General features: G+C 44.0%; 1 protein-coding gene across 1 annotated transcript in view; it reads left to right on the top strand.

Moving 5' to 3' along the window:
• The first annotated feature begins 3070 nt into the window (after positions 1-3070).
• LOC133346422 (thrombospondin-3-like) overlaps positions 3071-21636 on the top strand; it is a 75932-nt gene continuing 57366 nt past the window's right edge. Inside the window, exon 1 of the mRNA XM_061557980.1 lies at positions 3071-3394. Within this exon, the coding sequence (XP_061413964.1) occupies positions 3310-3394 (85 nt within the window). The 5' untranslated portion in view covers positions 3071-3309. The remainder of the gene's footprint in view (positions 3395-21636) is intronic.

Raw genomic sequence — 21636 nt, 5'->3', positions numbered from 1 at the left:
TTATATAATTTTTTACAACGTAGAAATTTTTTTATGTATTACTTACTGTTAGTAACTCAACTTATTGTAGAGTATAGTAAGTATACTGATGATTCTATGTAGTTTATACTTTAGTTTGTTATGCAGTTTATACTTTAGTTTTTTACGTGGTTGTTTAGTAACTGCAGCTACATACTATTAACATTCCTTTCCTTTGTTAATGCTACCACCTCCCCCCCCCTTTGATGCTGCTAATCCTGCATAATGCACGGGCATAGTATTGATTTGGACCCCCCCGCCCACCTCCTACGCATTTTCCATATGCTGAATTCCTCTTGATATGCAAATTATTTTGTTTAGGCGCTCTTCTTCCCACCTCCCCCCCTCTAACCCAGCTTAAATATACGCTCCAAGCTTGGTGGTGCTTGATTCTTCGCCTGAGGACGGCTGCTTGCGTTGTGGCCGAAACGTCGTGAGAATTGTTTTATTATGTTTTATTTTTATTATTTTATTACTTCCCTTCTACGTGACTTTACCGAAAGAACCAAGAAGATGAATCCCTGCAGTCACGAAAGCTTTAAATCGAAATTTAAGTTCACTTTCATAACGCCTCCAGTCTATACGAAGCCACATCATTCGATCCCAGAGTCTTCGTGCTGGTGGTTGCCTGCACCACTGGTTCTGACGCAGGCATGAATCACATCATGACACCCAACCACCTCCACTTCTTTCATGGCATATCAGCACTTAAGCTCATCCCAATTAGTTTGAGTCTACCATTTAACCAGCATATGCACACGGTAAAAAAAATAAATCGACGAAAAATTTCACAACTAAAATAATACAAAAATTACTATCAGCAAAATCAACATTGAAGATGTATCAAAACATGTAAGTTTCTGTGATCGTTACGGGATATAGTTTCTCTGTGGCCGTCGCCAGTAGCGCCAGCCCATCCACACGGACCACACTCACCTCCCGGCAAAGCGCCTGAAATCGACAAGGGCCATTCTGAGACACGGCGCAGAGACTCGGTCAGCTGCACGCCCGGCAGCATCGAAGACGAGCGGAGGAACAATTGGGGGAGAACGCCCTCGTCCCGAATAAACACCTCGTCGGGGATTCTTCCTTCCATCTGCCTGAAAGCTCACTGCCCCGTCAGTCGTGGGCTGTTTGGCTACCTTACACGATCTGAGAACTGGCCACGATTGCACGAGCAATCGCCCATTCCACAAACTGAAAAAAACAACGAATTGCCTAAATGTGACTGTGACGAGTGACACCAACAGTGGAAGGCATCATCGTGAGCAATCTTGCCCGCTGCGAGTATTCTCCGAAACCACAACTGGCATTGACTCGACTTAAAGCTTTCGTGACTGCATGAATTAATATTCTTGGGTCTTTCGGTAAAGTCACGTAGATAGGTTCAAAGAGAGGTTCAAAGCACCTATCTACGTGATGGCATTGACTCCTTGTGTCCAGAAGCCAGCGGCTGGATTTTACAACCGAGACTCTGATCTAGAGTTGCACCTCAACTGTATCTACTGCACGCATGTTGAACTTCTTTCGCACCGTATGTAGCCAACCGTGCTAATCGGAGGTGCGGGGGAAGGACAACAAATTAAACACACACAAAAAAACAGTAGTTTTCAATCTAGATGATTTAAAAGTGCAACGCTCCAGTGGCTTCCGAATATTGAAAGAGGCGTTCCAGACGGCCGCAGAAGCGCGTCTGAAAGCGCGCGATGCGGTGACCGTTTTTGTTCGATGGTTATCCATACAAATAAAATACAATTTCGTGTATTCCAAAAGTAATGTAAGCAATGTTTTTTTATTATCCTGCTTGTAAGTAGCGTATTTTTACAACATATATGTTTTAATGCGTCTCGTCAACTTTCCCAAAAAAAAACAATAAACCACAAATTCACAACGTATCGATCACAACACAAGCGGTCGGTTATTATTTTGTATTAATGATTCATTAGTTTTATTAATTAAATTTTCTATCTACGTGACTCTACAGAAATAACCAAAGAATATGAATTCTTGCAGTCACGAAAGTTTTCAGTCAACATTTCCCAAGTAACTTTTATGCAAATAAATGGCACTTATTCGGATTTGTTTTTTAAAGTGAAGTGGGGATGGAACGCCGGTGTAGGGGGCGGGGGGGGGGGCACGAGACGCGTCATTGCGACGTCTCGCGTGTGGGGGGCGGGGGGGGCACGAGACGAGTCATTGCGACGTCTCACTTGTGGGGGGGGGGCACGAGACGAGTCATTGCGACGTCTCGCGTGTGGGGGGCGGGGGGGCACGAGACGAGTCATTGTGACGTCTCGCGTGTGGGGGGCGGGGGGGCACGAGACGCGTCATTGCGACGTCTCACTTGTGGGGGGCGGGGGGGCACGAGACGGGTCATTGCGACGTCTCGCGTGTGGGGGGGGGGGCACGAGACGGTTCATTGTGACGTCTCACTTGTGGGGGGCGGGGGGGCACGAGACGGGTCATTGCGACGTCTCGCGTGTGGGGGGCGGGGGGGCACGAGACGGGTCATTGCGACGTCTCACGTGTGAGGAGGGGGGGGCACGAGACGGTTCATTGTGACGTCTCACTTGTGGGGGGCGGGGGGGCACGAGACGGGTCATTGCGACGTCTCGCGTGTGTGGGGGGGGGGGCACGAGACGCGTCATTGCGACGTCTCGCGTGTGGGGGGCGGGGGGGGCACGAGACGACGTCTCGCGTGTGTGGGGGGGGGGCACGAGACGACGTCTCGCGTGTGTGGGGGGGGGGGGCACGAGACGCGTCATTGCGACGTCTCGCGTGTGGGGGGGGGGCACGAGACGCGTCATTGCGACGTCTCACGCGCTGGGGCGCTGCAGGAGTGGGCCAGGGGGCAGCGTTGTTGGGCTCAGCTGGGAACTGACTGTGTTGAAGGGGGGGGGGGGGAGTTCGTGGGAGGCTGTGGGGTGGAGGTGGAGGGAGGCTGCGGGGTGGAGTGGGAGTGGGCGGGCGTGTGGGTTAAGATGCACGGGGATGGGACGGGGTGGGGTGTACGTGTTGGGGGTGGCTGTGATATTCTCGGGCAAGCGGAGAATTGAGGCAGTCAAACTGCAGGATCTTGAGAACGCAACAGGCGAAACCAGAGCCCCGGGTGAAGCCACCCCAGTGGTCCACCCCACGGCAAAATCAGAGTTTGAGAGGCAGCAGACCACTGCGTGTGTTATCAACCAACGCGTGTTCACGTCCACACCACAACCGCAGGTTCTCTTGGAGGAAGCCCGGACAGCGAGTACATCAAGCGAGAGGACTTGAGGAAGCTCCTCTTGCACGTTGATGAAGACGATGGGCGATGCGAGGAGGGTCTCCCTGCTCCTGTGCGCGCTCTGCGTCGGCGCTTGGGCACGCGTGGACCTGCAATGTAAGAGCCGCCGCTGCTGCTGCTGCTGCACCACACTCTGCACTGAACCAGAGCATCCCGTAACCTCTTCACACACACACAGCATATTGATGTACAGGTTGGCTCGCTTGTCTTGTGAAGCAACATTTAATTCTCTGAAACGTAATATTTTTGAAGCAGAGCTTTATTTAAAACCGAAATTAATTTGCTAAGGAACAGCAATGTTCGGGGTCAATTAATTGGGGGTCGCAGCACATATGGACCATCACCCTGTACAATACACAGTCATTGATGGATGAATGTTGACGCGCATTAACTCATTGTACGCGATTGTGGTTGTGACCTCTTCGCTATTAAGCACGCGTATTTACGCTGGCTTAGCAACACACTGGTGCGCAAAAGCCATTTAAAAAAATGTATTTTGCTTTAACATTCCCTTGTGGATCACTTGGCATTTGCCGGAGTGAACTTTTCAAAGTTGTCTTTGTACTTTCCTCTCGGCGCAATTGTCTTGCCAAGTCATCCGCATGCATGGCGCTTGGCGTGGAAGAGTTGCAGTCTCCATGTTAATCGCTTTCAATCACGGCCACACACACACGGACATATTGTTCTTACTATACGCCTGCTATTAGCAATGTCGTAGAAACAATGTGTTCCCGAGATTTAACAAGTAGCAAAAGGGGCTACTGTTAACGCGGCCAGCTTTGATCTCTGCGAACGCTGGCTTTAAATGTCCCGAGTAAACATACACAAGCAATTATTCAAAAACCTCAAACTCAGCAATTGCATCATGCGCTGGTAATTACAGCAGTTAGGGTAATCGTTTATAAAGCTGCATTAGGTACAGCTTAAAGAACCTTAGTTTTGACATTTTCCTACTCTTTAAAAATATATATATATATATACCTTCACGGGAATGTTTGTAGTGTGATGAAGTTTTTTTTAATGTTGCATTAAACGAGTAAACATTTATGGGAAGCTACAGCAAACATTCTGTAATGATAACTACTGTTGCAAAGTGTTTACCGCACTGCAGTGACCCCCACTTCCACAGTCACCACACAAGCTGCTCTCTGACAACATAACAAAGCACATCATGGCCAATGACCAACAAATCCAGAATTCCCGTCACACATCGAAGCCTAAGCATGGTTGAGCCTGGATAGTGCTTGGGCTGCGTGACCATCATGCATAGAACAGGTGTGGAAGGCGTTGTGGTCAGCAGAGGGCAGTGCGCCAAAATACACCGTGCTGTTCTACCACCACCTTCGCCAATAAACCGCACTGACCGGCGTGGTAAAGTATGGTTAAATGTTTCTCAAATGTCGCAACAAGGGGTGGGGAAGGCCCTATCCAGGAGTGGATTGACACCACGGGCGGGTAGACCTTCACGTCACAATGACAATTCACAATTCCTAGGGGAGAGCACAATGAACTTGAAAAATCACTGTACAGTACTTAAAAAAATCTAAATGTAATAGTGAATGCATTTCTCGTGATGTCATACAAAAAGCCCTCCCGATATGAGTGGCATTTGGCAGTTGCCGACTAAACATGCAGCAAGAATGAAAAAGCGTGGAACAGTGAAGTGCAATAATTATTTTCACATGTCGTGCACCTTAATTGCTCATTAAACAGAATTGGTGCTGTGGACACTGTTGGAGATATGCCACCAAATTGCACATGCAATGGCAATGGCAGCTGTGTTATTGAACTTTTGGCTTCTTTTCTTCCTCTGTGCAACCATAATGTTTGTTTAGCCCCTTCTGAATGCGAATTCACTGTAATAAACATGTACATACATGTGCAATGACAATGCAGTACAGTTGCCGCATATCGTATAAGCCGTACAATCTGGTTTCTATTCGAGCCAAAGAACAAAAAAACGAGTGTTAACTTATATTTTCCAGTCTGCGTGTGGAGCCAGTTGGTTGAAGTGAATCATACATTCCTCTACCAATTAGCATTAACACTCAAATTATGTCACTCAGGACATTGGAATTTATAAATTGTCCATGGCACATATTTCTGAACAATTTTGTGAAATATATATCAACAGTGTCTGTATACTCAGTCTAAATGCCCATTAGATTGTGGGTGTGTATATGTGGGTGTGTATATGTGGGTGTGTATATGTGGGTGTGTATATGTGCATGCTATCGGAGTCGTGGTTCAAGCGCTGCGCTACAAACGCGACGACCGAAGTTCGACTCCCGCTCACGGCCAATCTGAACTGGTCCCGGGCCTCCCCTAGGTTGACTCAGCCTAAAATAAGTACCTGGTGCGGTGTGTAAACATCGTCACTAGGGAGACAAAGACAGTCGGGCGTGGTGCTGGCCACCCACTCCCTCGTGTAGCGTTCCGGCCTTCATAGGTGCTCGCTAACAGCACTTGCCCCAACAGTCTGTTAAGACTATACGGGGGATATTTGTATTTTTTTATGATATTGGTGGAGTGGTTAGCGCTACGCTGCGCTACAAACTCGACCACCTAAGTTCGATTCCCGCTCACGACCAGACACCAGTGACGATTGTCTGAACCGGTCCTGGACCCACTTTTGGCCGACTCAGCCTCAAATTAGTAGCTGGTGTGGTGTGTAAAACACATTGCCCACTGGGGGAGACAAAGGCGGTCGGGCGTGGTGCTGGCAACCCACCCACTCGTGTACCATTGCAGGCCTTCATAGATGCTCGCTTTGCCCCTACAGTCTGTTAAGGCTATACGGGGGATCTTTGTCTTTTTATATACGAACTTGGCTTGGATCTTCGCTTTTAAGATCCAGCTCAGAAATCAAATGTGGTGATGTGTGTTAGCGCTGTAGAGGCAACTATGGTTAAACGTGTGGCTGATCATATAACCTTTCCAGCCTACATATAATAACAAAACTGTATTGGTTTAATGAGTGGATCTTTGTTGTGTGTATGATGTATGTGCATGCAATTAACAGATATGCTGCTGACATATATGAATACGAATGGTTCATATATGAGATACCTAAGCTTGGGAGAGAAAAAAAACTAGAAGCCCTTTAAGTTATGGCAGTGTAATTATTGATGATCATTAAAGGGGAGAGTCATGATGACAGCGAAGGGCAAAGGCTCTTCAATGTAACCCTGCCTTAAGAATAAAGACAACACTTAGTACGTGCATCATTAGTGAAACAAAACAAAATAGCTGTGACTAAATCACTCAACACCAAGAAAGAAATTCAGAAAAACCAGAGCTGCTATTTACAAAGCATGTTACGCATGCTTTGGCAAATGACACGGAACATATAGTGTGCTATTCGTTAAACATGGAAAGTATTCGGTGACCTGCCATGCTTTGCACATCTCGGCGTGACACATTGCACGTTGATGTAGGGTACAGACAGCTGTGGTCTGCAAGTATTTACCCTCGCTTCAGTCACTGCGTGACGACGGGGAGGCCGAGTGGGCTGCTGTGTGAGTCAGTAGTCTGATTCCTTAGCCACAGAATTTCTCCTGCAAGTCACTGCCAAAGCACGCCATACTCTGTGGAGTGGGCAGGACACGCTTGTGTCATTTTTTTCCCTTTTCATTGCGTGGCATTATCTATCATCACCAGCGCAGCTCGGATCTTTGCCGTGTCATCATCATCAGCCAAGATCAGTCCGCTGCTAGATGAAGGCCTCCAAAAGCTGTCGCCACATCTCATGTTTCTGCACTGTATTATCCACCTTGTAGCTGACCCTATTCGTCTTGTCTATTGATCTTTCTCCAGCGTGGAGCTCGTCACATGCTTACACTGACGACACCGCGTTTCATTGTAACGTCTTCAGAAGTATAGATCAACACTTCATCAAGCTGCATGAGAAAACCTACAATCAACTGCTTTCATCCTGTTGATTCTATCTTCTTACGTCTTAATTTTACATTCGGACCATAATCCCATTAAGAGTTATTCACCCTCTTGATAATCCAGCCCTCTATGCATCTCTTGCATTGGGACGTGCTGCTGGGTATTAATAACTGGATTCGGATGGGTTAGTATTCGCAGAGACCCTATCAGGTTCATAATGCTCATGACTGCCATTCAGAGAATGTGATAGACGACGCGGTAAGATAAATCCTCAAGAGCACATGGTCGGAGTTGTGATAAGTGCATCCAGATGACAGTCGCGGTGCTTATCCTGGCACGGAAATGTCTGAGCCACACCCGAGCCCTCGCTGTGCTGGGATTCCAGTTGCCAGCAGCGGAATGATTCGTAGGTCACATTGTATCTGCTGACCTTGTGAAGTCGTTGCGTAAGGGCGGCAGTGCGTGCGTGCCGTGCTCGTGTGCAAACGTGCATACACACAGAGTCGTGCCTGTGCGACACCATCGCAGGGAGCATTTTAACGGTGGGGGGCGACATGCACAGTGGAAAGTGGCTGAAAGCGTGGAAATGAAGTGGAAAACGATACAATTCCACCTCCTTGGACATGCAGCGAATGAAAATACTGCGTTGAAATGTCAAGTAGAGAACATATTTAGAAGTCAAATGCAATTGAAGAGCAGAGGAAGGCATGCCTGATGTCTGCTGCCGGTTCTGAACGTCAACACGAGGAGGATGGGTGGTCTCAAAGTTTCTGCATTTCCTCCAAGGCCATGGCTCAGCGGTTTGGCTCTGCGAACGAGTCCACATCTCAGCGTGTTGCAAAGCGTGCCATGCCACATTTCTCCTCTGCAAGGCCGCTTGTTCTCGTGTTGTTGGCTAACGGCATGGAATGGATCAATTTAAAAAATAACAGAGAAATAAAATAACTAAAACTTCTCAAAAACTGTCTTGTGAGCAGATCTTAAAGATTATTACAAGCATGGGTCTGTAGGAGGCTCTAAAAGCTCCTAAGTGTACGTCAATATTTAGAAAAGTATTATCTGGGCCTATTTCGTACGTGTGTTACTAAAGCTGTCATTTAATAGTTGCGTGAATTAGAATAGTTGTGAAAAAGTAAAATGATTATCATACGTTGCTCGACTGTAATAAATGTTTAAAAATGCGAAATCCAAAATATCTTCATAGAAAACCAGGACCGTAACCAAGAACAGGAGTCCACAGTGAAATGCCAAACGCAGGATGGCGGTGAGGATGGATTGGGTGTGCACTTTGCAGCTGTGGTTTCGGCAACTGTTGACTTTCCTGTTTACGTATCCTTCGTGGAAATTCATCAGCAGTTACCTGGTGATTTTTTCTCAAAGACTCGCTTGTCCTCTTGCATAATGAAACATTTGACCGCGTTGGCCACAATTCCCTCACAGCTGTGATGTATTATTTCTGGGGCACAACAATTCACGCAGCGTTTAATTTTTAAAGAATACATTTTGAGTTTTTGACCTGGAAATGTGATGTTTTTTGTCCAAAATAAAAGGACAATTTTGCAAAAGAGGTATTGGCACTTTACCACAGATATATTTTGCTAAAATAAATCATACGACATACTTTATCTTATGCCAAAGGAAGAGATTAATAGTTTTCCAGTATAAGCGGTTTAAACCCCACTTCATTGAAATCGTAAAATTAGTTCATAAACGTTTGTGGATAAAGGTAAGTTTTGATACGTGACGTAGATATCATCAGGATGTACGATTCATTCAATGACATTGACATCCTATCAATTGTCTGTGTCGATGAACCATTGAAAAATCGTGATTACGGCAAAATGTAAATCTTGAAAGTTCACACGCGGTTGTAAAATATTTGTATGCATTCAAATTGGCAACGAGGGAAGATGCGTTATGCAAAATGCTGGAGTAAGATTGGGGCAAAGTCAACTTTGTGAACAAAACAAATTTTTTAAACAAAATTACACTTCACCTGTAAAAGTATACACTATCTGATCCCAGAATTATAACCTCGTGATGATTACAGGCACACCCTCCCCCCAATCCTGTCCGATGATACACACAGTATCTCTATAACAACACAGCAGAGCCGGAAGGCAAGATTTATATCGCACCTCAGCTCTGATTCAGTTTCTCAATTGTAGAGGGGTGTGCCTAAGCACCTGATGCCCTGCCCTTCCATGGAGCCCTTTGATCTCTGCATTTTTACAATCCTCGCCTCCGGGGAGCCAATAACAATGCAGTCCCTCCAGGGATGCCGAACCTCTTGCCCAATGCTTACGATCTCACAGTCCCACAGCAAAATCGCAGGGTTAGGGATCATAAAATATGATTGTGACAACAATATAATTGTGACCATCATGATGATGATGACTCCAAATCCGAAGATGATGGTAAATGTCATTATGTCACAATTGTGAGCGTGGTGGTAGTGAGGTTGATGATATATTTAAATGTATTCATTACCTGAATCATGACATACTGTCCTGTGTGTATGACAATCTTGATAATACTGATATTTAATATGGTAATATTCACTGATTATGACAATTATGATCATAATTGTCATATTGATAATGACAATGGCCACACATTATTATTGTATTATGATAAATGCCAATAATTACCAGTTTACTTGGGAGTCAACCTTCATTGGACTCCCCATTCCAATTTTGAAATTATTATTCGACCCCAAATATCAGTGTGATTGGTGTCTTACATGAGACTGCTGGTTATTCTTATTTCAATCTGCTGAGGATTTTTGACAAGTTGTGGGATACTACAGGAGGTCGTGGGTCCAATCCCAACCCTGATGCCTGTATATTTAGAATTTGTATCTTCTCCACGTGGTTGCATGAATTTTCTCTGGGTCCTCCAGTTTTTACTTCCACATGTAGAAACACACGTTTCGAGTGTTTGGCTGCTATACATTTCCACGTGATAAGGTCACTTCGTTGAGCTATTATTTGTGACCAGGTCACTTCTGAAAAAGAGCTTTACAGCCCAGTGGGCCTTACCTGGTTAAATAAAAATTTAGTTTATAGTATCATTTAAAGAATCAAGCTATTGCATCAATTCAACAATTGAAATGTATTCTTACATTCACGATAGAATACACACATTGAGTTTTGCATGTGAGAATCATCCATAAGAGTTTTTTGGGTTATGTTGCATAAATATATAAATGTGTCATTAAAACCCGCCACCACCCGACACAGCCAACTAGTAAGGGTTGTCACGTAAACAGAACTTGCCAATTCGTCACTAGTACAACACATCGGTGTGTTGGGGAGCCAAGCCACAACATTTACAATCTGAGTACGACGTTTCACCAGTAATTACAACTAGCTTCATCAGGCGACAGCCAGATTTTTAGAGAAGTCGACCTGTTTCGTTCCTTATATAGAGGCGTAGATGTGGTGTCCACGTTTCTGCGCTCTCGTGCAAAGTCGAGGAGGGGGCGGGCGGGGGGATTACTGAGTCAACGTACATTGTGCATCTGTATTATGCGAGCCCTTTGATCTTGTCCTTCCTGTCTATTGTGTGTATTAAAATATCCGTACCAACCGTAATCCCTATCGAAGTATGCTGCCCTATATATAGGCTAGCATTTAAATAATGTATTCTTTGATGACTCGCTTCCACGCAGCACTAAGGTGGTAGCTATCCGAATGGTTAAAATTATTTTTATTTATTTTTATTTCGATAGATTCTCTAATTAGTCTCGGCCAGTAGTAGCTAGTTTTGCACAGAACTTCAACATTATCAATATAAATTGAGTGTCCTTGTTGGCACGCATGTTCTGCTACTTCTGATAGTTGTATTTTGGAGAATCTCATATTTCTATGATGTTCTTTTAGTCTCGTGCTGATCATCCGTCCTGTTTGCCCAACATAACATTTTCCACACGTGCAGTTAATCCTGTCCACACCTTCTGTTGATAACTTCAGTAATACATCTTTTGTACCAGATATTTTCGGTATTTTATGTACCGTGCCAAACATCTGGCTAGTTTATCAGTTACTCCCGCAATGTACGGCATTTTGATCATTTTAATTATTTTGGCAGTTTCAATGCTCGTGTTATTTGATTTGGATTTGGCATTCAATGCCCTGTTCATTTGCGCATCATTGTAACCGTTCATTTGCAGCGCTTTAACATGTTGAATTTCACTTCTCAGACTGTCACCATCTGATACTTTCTTAGCTCGATGCATGAGCGTCTTGATAAGATAAGATTTCTGTGCAGGGTGATTGTGTGACTCTGCATTCAGATAGGCGTCAGTATGCGTTTTCTTTCGGTAAACACTGTGTGCTATTTTACCATTTCTACCCGTCCGAGCAGAATGTCCAGAAATGGTAGAGTTCTGTCAGTTTCCACTTCCATGGTGAACTTGATGGATGGGTTTTGCGAGTTGAGATGATTTAGAAATGTGTTCAGTGTATCTTTGCCGTGTGGCCAGACCACCAATGTGTCATCCACATATCTAAACCAAGCAGATGGTTTTAGTGTGCTTGCAACTATTGCTTTTGTTTCAAAATCTTCGATGTACAAATTCGTTATCACAGACAAAGCAATGCCCATTGCTGCTCCTTTCTTTTGTTTATAGAAGTCACCTTGCCACAAGAAGTAAGTGTTCTTTAGACAGTGTTCAGCTAGTCTTGGGATATCTTTGGCTAAACCTTTGTTCGTTTTCAGTGTCGAGTAATTGAATTGACTCGTTGACCAGAACCCTCATGAACACAGAAGTCACATAAAAACTTACGATAATATAATTAAGGTTAAGCTTAATATCTTTAATCATATTTACGAGATGTTCAGAGTTTTTGATGAACGAAGAGGTCCTACCGATGTAGGGCTGTATTTGTTTCGTTACGTATTGTGCTAATTTGTACGTGGCAGAGCCTATTGTACTAACTATGGGTTTTAATGGGACATCAGGTTTGTGAATTTTTGGTAGCCCATAAAGTCTTGGTGGTTTTGATGCCCTTGGTTTGATGAGGTATTGCTCTTCTTTGGGAATTGATGACTTGGCAATGATTGCCGTTGTTTTACGTTGCAAAGTGCTGGTTGTGTCTCGTTTTATTTGAAGGTAGGTACCTTCATCGAGTAAATCTTTGATTGTATTATCATAGTCCTCACGGGGCATCACAACAGTTGATTGGCCCTCATCAGCAGCAAAAATCTGGATATCTTTGTTGCACACTAGAAATGAAGGACGTGGGCAGGTGCTCCAAATCGAGGGATAACACATTTATTGCGGTCAATATATAAAATGCAACAGCACGTGTGTCACACACAGCAATCCTCAACCGAGTCGCCATTAACCACGTGACTGGTGTACAAGTCCTGTTCAGCAATAACCCTGCCAGCCACCCACAGGCCCAACTCAGTTATCGCCTGCTGGTGTACACACGTGCATTGATGTACTGCACAGCACATAAGGACTTTCACAAAACCACACTTTACTCCCTTGCTGCACGAGGAAATAATTAAAAGAGTGGTCCATTCATAATGTGCCACATCTTATTGGTTCTTTCGGTAAAGTCACGTAGAAGGGAAATAATAAAATAATAAAAATAAAACATAATAAAATACAATTCTCACGACGTTTCGGCCACAACGCAAGCAGCCGTCCTCAGGTGAAGATCAGGTCTGTCGGAAAGACAGCGTCTGAATGAGAGTCTGAAAGACAGCGCCACATGACCGGCCCACGGCCCCCGTCCACCGGTGGCTCCCCTCCAATATCATCCGGTCACGTGACAGCAGGTCAACCAGCGTATCATGCCCCGTGCAGATGTAAACAGATGGAGATTGGTCCATTTATTGTACTGCCTTCTCCTGGTCGGCCACGGTATAGCACCTCGATGCCCAAGGGGCGGGTGCTTCACAACATTTGTGCTGCATTACAGGCAGGCAAAGCTACCATTGCCCAGCTGCCCGAATGATCGACGGTATTGGTCTGCTCAAGTGTGCTTATCGACTGGAGGTCACTTTCGCTTGTTGTGGTTTGGTGAACAAAGGGAGGGATTCAAGTCCATGCTGGCCTCTTGAGATTCGACTCGCGGAGTTTGGGGAGGACAACAGCTGCTCCTTCCACTGAGCCAAGCTGCATCAGCACGCCCGCTGACCATTCTTTGCAAATATTTTGCCAAAGAGCACAGCTGGCAGTGTTTGTTTATTTGCTTGCATCATCATTTAATTACGAATTGATTTGTTTATTTAGATACGACCATGCGTAGAGTGAATTACGTTTAGGTGTGTGGTAGTCGCACTGTGTTGCGGTGATTGCCGCAAGGTATTGTCAAAGTGTAATCAACGTAACATTTTTTGCGTGTATACAGTTGTGCCTGTAGAATGCTAGTCCTAACTTAGTACACTAGGTTCATATGGTTAATATAAGCCAGGGGGTGGAGCAGTGTTTGTTTGGTTAGCACAATCCAATACGATGAGTTCAATTCCAGGTCATGATCAAAATCAATGACGAATCAAATCTGAACGTGTCCTGCCACATCTACCCCCACCCTTCACCAATTTCAATAGCCAAAACGTTAACGGGTTTAAAATCGTATAAGACATGAGCACTGCCCACGCATTTGCGTGAGATATAATGTAAGTGAAGTTACCCTCTCTGCATGTGTCTGCCCCAGCATTGAAACGCAAACGCACTGGACTTTAGTGAGATAAATTATTGTAAAGATGAACCAAGAGCAGCAAAGAGTTCTGATTAGGTTGAAACAAACCTGCAAACTTCGGTTCAAATGGCCCGATAAATGTGCACAGCAAATGTTGTATATGGGAGGATCTGAATTGGTAAACCAGGAAAAAGTAAATGGACACCTGTGGTACATTCTCAATTTTTACAACCAAATGCATTTCACAACGGCGTACACAATATGACGAGTTACGCCAAGTCTGTAATCAAAAGTGCTTTTCGTTTCCCAATGACACTGACCTCCTGCTTTCAAGCAGCCATTAATCATTGCATCCTGTCTAAGCACCGGAGTAGTGCAAGGTGCACTCCAATTACCTCATTGGATGTGCTGAGGTGTTCATTCGAAAGTTCGGGCTAAAATTGTTGGAAATGCTGAAAGCGAATAATTTTACAGGAGTTTCCTCAGCAAGAGGAACATTTTTTGCTTTCATTACATTTTTCCTCCCATGCTCCAATTTTGAGATACAGGGCGTGACGGATCGATGAAAACCTTGTTAATTTTATATGTAGTGACTGGTTCAGAGACACTAAGAGTAGGCACTCTGTTTATTAAACGGCCTTAACAGTTCACACTTTAGTAACTACGGTTCCCAGTCAGGACAGCCCTCCCGGGGCCCCTCTTATACTGTCAGCGTGGCCTGGCGCCGCCCCGGCCACGCCCCCCTTCTGGAACCTACGAGTGGGTTCTCGATCTGCCCCTTCCGTGACCTTTCCCCTACATCCATCTCTGGTCTATCACGTGACCTGCTGTCAGTGATGGCTGCTGTAAGCTGCAGATCCCCTTCCCTGCCAGCAGCCAGCGCTATGCTGCTATGTGACCGATTCTATGTCACTACATATACATGGATGATAGAGTTCAAATTAATTATTCTTCATAATGAGTACAAGATAGGTTTTACCCGTTCTGGCAATAAAACAGGTGTTAAGATGGTAAAACACTGAACTAATACTGTTCGAGACTAGGCTCTAAAGAAAGCTGTCTCTGGTGTGGACCAATCAGTTTCAAAGACAATGCATCATCTACTACCAGAGCATGTTTTTGTATGCATGTTCACCGCAAGTATATGTGGTAAATGCAGACATGATTCCTTCCAAAAGGTTTCAGTTTGGTGTTTTAATATCGTAACACCTGTTTTATTACCAGAAAGGGTAAAACCAATTCTTATATGTTGATACTGCCAAGGAAGGTCCCATGAAAATAAAGGGTGTTTATGTTATTTTTAGGGTGAAAATGTCACCGTCGTTTCCATTCCAGTTATATTAGATTACAGCAGGGAGGATGAATACAACTGCACTCTTCAATCATCTGAGACGTAGGGAGAGGCAGTGAGGGAGGTCAGAACATTGCATTTAATATCTGAATGAATCATGCTTCATTTCCATGACCACTGGGAAAAGGGCTATTCTGGCACCAGAATGTCCCAGCTCTGGCCAAGGATGAGCACTCAACGCCCCGGTTCTCATCCCCTTGCTGCATAAGACATGAGGATTCATTTGCTCAGATTTTCCTTCACATCCATCTCCTACCCCTTCCCTGCTATGGGTGTAACAGTGCATCAGTTCATTGATTAAAATCGATTATTATGTCTCGCCATGATGTATGCTCTGATTTGCGTATGTGAACGCTGATTTTTTTGTGTTATTTGTTTGTGTTACACGTGATCATTATATCGCAAGGGTGGCACATGATTACAGGCATACTCCCCAACCAAGTCCCAAGTTTGCGTTGTTTTATGAGATCATAACTCAAGAGACCAGAATAGAGAGTCTCATTCGCGACCGTGACATGGGTCACTACAAATAACATAACATCCAGCAATGAAGCAAATTGAAACCAATGAGCAGCACCAGGGATTGGTAGTGGGAAATCAATATATATTTTTTAAAGTTTGCATTTTTTAAGTTGAATGTAGGAATGAGTTTGATTTTTCCTAATTCAAGTTAAAATGCACGTTTTTTTATGTTTAGCCACGTGTTGTAACACAAACACAGCTAGGCAGTTGAGCTGAGTGAGGGACTTCCCAGCGTTGCATATCTCACCGCTGCGTTCACCGTATCGTGATTGCTTCCAGCGTGGGTCACAGGTGGGCGCGTGCGGCACGGTTAGCAAACCGGGCCAAGTGTTCTTGGCGCTGATTGGCTGAAGAGGACAATGATGATCACGGGGTGTTCGTGCATCACGCCGCGTTCCCACTGCTTGTGGGCACGTGGCATGATGGGGCAAGCCACTGACATGTGCATAGCAACACCCGATGCAGTGCGAGGGGATATCGAACAATGATTTACTTGGTATGTGAATAAAACCTAACACGTGATAATGTTTATCGTGTTTTTTTAAACAAAGCTTTCATTTGGAAATAAAAAAAAAATCTTCCAAAATCTATTTTGTGATGGATTGCCTGGCAAGCGCAAAACTCATGTCTGGGTGGAAAGTTGCATGGAAAGAGATTCGCTTAGAACTTTCTGCCAAGTGGCAAAGCGCAAACATTTGTGTGTAATGGAAGGAGGAACGGATGGAGTACAACTCCTGTTTGCAGAAGGCAGTCAATCCTCACGCAGGGTTGGGACATGGCGGCGTAGTGACACCATGGCGTAAACTCTTATTCTCGTATGAAGTTACCAAATCAGGCTGTGGTCTTAACGCTAATATGTACATGAGTGTATTACGATCTAGATTTGAAGTTTTCGTGACTGCAGGGATCCATACTCTTTGGTTCTTTCGGTAAAGTCACGTAGGTATAAAAGAAATTAGATCACGACGTTTCGGGCACAACACAAGCGTCCGTCATCAGGTGGGACAACCACAGCAAGAAACAATTGCTGAAGTGGGCAAAAGGGCTGTAGCCTCTTGTCACAGCAGCCCTCTTGCCCACTTCAGCAATTGTTTCATACTGTGGTTGTCCCACCTGATGACGGACGCTTGTGTTGCGCCCGAAACGCCGTGATTTAATTTATTCTATTTTATACCTACGTGACTTTACCGAAAGAACCAAAGAGTATGAGTGTATTACACTTGTAAATTGTGGGGCAATAGTGTCTCAGCGAGTGTCATAAATATGTAGAATTGAAAAACAACAAGATGGTTTTACAATATAATCACTCATTTAAACATTTTTATAAAAATCTTACATAAAAACACTTCCCATCCATCTTCACGAAGCTGGATGAAAAGCCCGCGCTGTCTGACTGCTATCGCACTGAGTAAACGCAGGCCTTGGCAATGAGACTGAATTGGAGCAGCGCTCACCTAAACTTTTGTAAGAGAGATGAGGTCAATTGGCAAGCAACATAAATATTTATTGTTATGAATATTCCTTTTTTTCAATGGAGAGAATGCCAGATGCCTTAGGGGAGCACAATTTGACAGAGTGCTGAGCCGACGCTGCTAAATTCCTCGGTTCAAATCTGGGCGGCCAACTGTGGCTCAACTTGTGAGATGTTCAGGAGGTCGTAGGTTCGATCTCGAGCCTAATGCATGTATATTTAGAGTTCATTTGTTTTCCCCTTGGTCGCGTGGATTTTTCTCCGAGTCCTCCGGTTTTTTCATCCACATTTAGAAATATGCATTTGGAATATTTGGATGCTATAAATTTCCACATGAGAAGCTGCTTTGTTGAGTTATGATTTGGGGTCGGGTCACTTCTGAAAATGAGCTATATAGCTCAATGGGCCTTACCTGGTAAAATAAAAAATAGTTTAGTTTAGTAACTGGCTTCAGTATGTGTGGAGTGATTCAAATTTGTTTTCGGGTTAGGCCACGTGTTAGTTTTATGCCAAATACTTGTCTTTAACCCTTCACCACCCAACAAGATTGTCATGTTGCCAATGTTTTTATCAATTTATGACCAAACTGCTTTTAACGAAACATTGTATGTTGATGTTAAATTCAGTCATGAAAAGTATTAATCCAACCAGTGAGGAGCTCCATTGGTCAAAATTTTATCAAGACATTGACACGTACAAGTAAATGTGACAATATTGTTGCACGCATGTTAATACGGTAGATTTATAGATACTACATCTGGTCGAGTGGCAATGTGGTTCTAAAGTGAGACTCACAGTCAGATGGTCACAAGCCCAAATCCATTTAATCCTCCAGGGTTGATGCAAATTTTTTTTACTAATGTGTGGGAAGCCTCACAGAGATCCTGTGGTTTGTAAGGACTGCGGAATTTTCACCACTGGCTCAATGCTGCTGACTCAAAATCAGATGGCTGTTCCTTAATATTCTAATTCAGGGCCAACTCAGCCATTATCCCTCCAGATCTGATAAAAGATGAGTCAACAGCGATTATCCTTTGGAGAGTCTTTCCAGTACTGGCTCAGGACCACCAATGGAAATGAGCACTGTCCCTTTGCTAGTTTGGAGGGGGAGAGACTTGCACATTTAATGGGACAAATCTTTTAGCAACGAAATAAGTAACTCATCTTCTTGGTTCTTTCGGAAAAGTCACGTAGAAGGGAAATAATAAAATAATAAAAATAAAACATAATAAAATACAATTCTCACGACGTTTCGGCCACAACACAAGCAGCCGTCCTCAGGTGAAGAACAGGTCTGTCGGAAAGACAGTGTCAGAGATACGAATAAATTACACTTGTGGTTGTCCTCATTTGCATATTATACCGAATATTTTGGGGATTTTTCACTGATTTGTTAGGAATTTCCAAAAGAGCACTGTCTGGTGTAAAGTAAACCTTAAAAATTGGTAACATAATTTGTCAGTGGGCCATTGTGTTTCGGTATCGTAACCCTTATATGAATGCAATTTGGTGATAATTTATTTCAGACTAAATACAGTATCTGTCCCTATGTATGTTTGACATGTCTACCTTCCAAAGCAATAATTAGTGTTTGTTGGTTTTCACCTGATGAAATAAAATATTTGAAAAAATGTATACATTACAAAATGTAAACGCCATGCAGTAAAACGAGTCACTAATTGCAGCACCACACAAAAGTATTCAGAAGAGTCCCAGCGTTTGCTGGCTGGCAGCTCTGAGCTTAGGCATGGAAACTTCATAAGGGGCCTGACTCTTTAGAAAACCACAACTATTGACTTCCAACTAACTAAACTATTATATTTTTGTTATTTTACCAGGTAAGGCCCAAATAGCTATTTAGCTCTTGTATCAGAAGTGACCTGGCCACAAATGATAGCTCAACGAAGTGGCTTATCACATGGAAATTCATCGCAGCCAAATACTCTAAACATGTGTTTTTAAATGTGGAGGGAAAACCCAGTGGACCCAGAGAAAAATCTACGTGACCACAGGGAGAACATGCAAACTGCAAATATACAGGCGTCAGGGTCGGGAAAGAACCCACCAGTTAACACCTCGCCCATCAGAGCATCAACAACTTGATGCTCATTTGATCAGTCCCCAAGGAAATAAATCCTGAGTTGACTCCCTACTGAGAACTCACCAACTACTAAATCTTCCTTAAGTGCTGTAACCGCAGTTCTACCCAGCTGTGTTGTGAGTTCTTTGGTTCATTGATCGACTGTAATTATTGGTACCTTGTCACATTCCTCATTAATGTACTATATAGTGTACTCTCTACACTATATTTGGGTCAGGGAGATTAAAACTCATGTTCCCATGGTATGGAGGCTGACACTTCTCGTGATGGTAACAGACGTTATGCTGATATATATCACCGGCCACTGATCAAAAGATAATTCCTTTAATTATGAACAGCAGTGGCTCCCCTGACGGTATTTTCTTTCTCCTGACGTGCAGGCTTGTGGTTAGGAACCATTGTGCTATTGTCATTCAGCTCTGCGAACTGTAAGCAGATTTAGATTCAGCCCTATTGGATGTGACAGTGTAGGTTAAAAGGACGCGCTAAAATGTTTTGCTTGGCCAGGTGCCTACTTGCAGCTGGCAAGCAAAAGCATGTCTGACACGAATTTGTGTAAAGTCTGATGACATTACCGCGTTGCACGGAGGTGTGGACTGACTGGACAAAAAGCAAACTTTTTGTCCATTCAATTGAAGTTGACACTGATTATGGGCAACTTAATGGCTGCAAGCCAGCACACCACGATAGGATGTCCTTGTTTATCAATGGGCCATTGAGCAAAAGTTTTAACAGTCTTAAAAAAACACAGGCTAACTGTAATAACACTTAAAACGACAATACGTTCCTAATATGTGCCTGGGTGAAAGCCCACACTTTGTCGAGCCCTGCCGAATCCATGTCTCTCTAGAAAGTTAAAGTGGGATTTGTATTTAACCATTCCGCGAATCAGTGCGTTTACTCATCTACGGTTGGTGTTTGGGTTATCACGGCCCAAGTAACTCATCACTGTAATCCCATGTCCAAAGGCACATACTGGTAATCCCATACCATTACTATTACTCAGCAAAAACAATGTGTTTAATACTTCATAAGGGGGTTAATTACAAGTGGAATTGAACATTTTGAACTTTTCGTGCTATTCGCTATAAAGCTTACATTGGTAGCATAGTTGTATTTTTCCGAGCCTGAGTCAACGCAGTTATGTTAATTTACACACATTACAGATGACATTTTCTCGAGTAATCGGCCATGTTTTTGAAACTGAAAACAGTACTTTCCGAAGTCACCCTCCTCACACTTTCGATGACTATATAGTTCGATAAATACATTAACTTACGTACCTGCACTTATACTATTGAAACGTAAAAGGTAATATTTGCTGTTATAGCAAACTATAAACGTTTATATACTTAAGATTCCGTTAATACAATGTCCAATGACACGTGGAGTTGTTGTGCAACGGGGTGTAGCGCATGTCACGTGGTGCAGGCCGGCCAGCAGAACTGGTTCCATTGTTAGACGAGCAAAAGGTGGCGGATATTGGCTCAATGGGCCAGCTTTTTTTAGCTGGCTCATTGGAATTCCCAGAGGCTTCTGTGGGATTTCCCGATTACAAATTGGTGGATCCAGTCCGGCAAGCCTACAGAAGTCTCTGGGATTTACAAGAGCCAGCAGAAGGCCGTGGGCTTTACCATAGTGATGGCTCCTGCTTCTCTAACAATGGAAGCAGGACTGTTGGCTGGCTGACGTGCCACGTGACAGGTGCCTCAACCTGTCACGCACTTTTCAACTTTAAACGTTTATTGGTCTGAATACCTGTACAAGCGTTGTATGTATTCAGCAAACACACACATTCACACACACGTATTCATCTTAAGAGATGGTCAATAAATGTTGATAATTAAATTCGGATGATGTCAACAAGTAGCACGGTGGCTAAGAGATTAAAGTAGTGAGCTGATAACTGCTGAGAACCTGGGTTCAAATCTAGACGGCCGCCTGTGATTACACCAGGTTCTTAATAATTTCTCTCTCTGAAGCAGAGCAGGTGGGAAAGTGCTGCCCCGAGTGTGGACAAAAGGTCACTTGGGGTAGTGGGGGTATAACAAAAACGCTGGTCACCCCACCTTTGACCGAGTGGCTTTTGCCTGAGCACGGTATGTTATGAGTCTTCGAATGCTTGAGATCAGGTCATGTATAGCGTATACCTCCACCACACTGTTCAATTGTGTTTTAGGTCAAGGGCCAGCAACCCTTGAAACCCTACTCTCAATTTATACAAGAAACAAAGCCAAGCCTCGAAAGGACGGATCAAAACGGAAACGACATACGCCTGCCCACCGACTACGAGACAGGGAACTGCGAATCATTGAGGTCAACGTCCTTGGCCTCAGATCC

Source organism: Lethenteron reissneri, chromosome 24 (genome assembly GCF_015708825.2).
Source record: "Lethenteron reissneri isolate LAM-NWPU_2019-01 chromosome 24, ASM1570882v1, whole genome shotgun sequence".
Lineage (NCBI taxonomy): Eukaryota > Metazoa > Chordata > Hyperoartia > Petromyzontiformes > Petromyzontidae > Lethenteron > Lethenteron reissneri.
The sequence above is the reverse complement of the archived record's forward strand: the minus strand, read 5'-3'. Positions and strand labels throughout refer to the sequence as shown.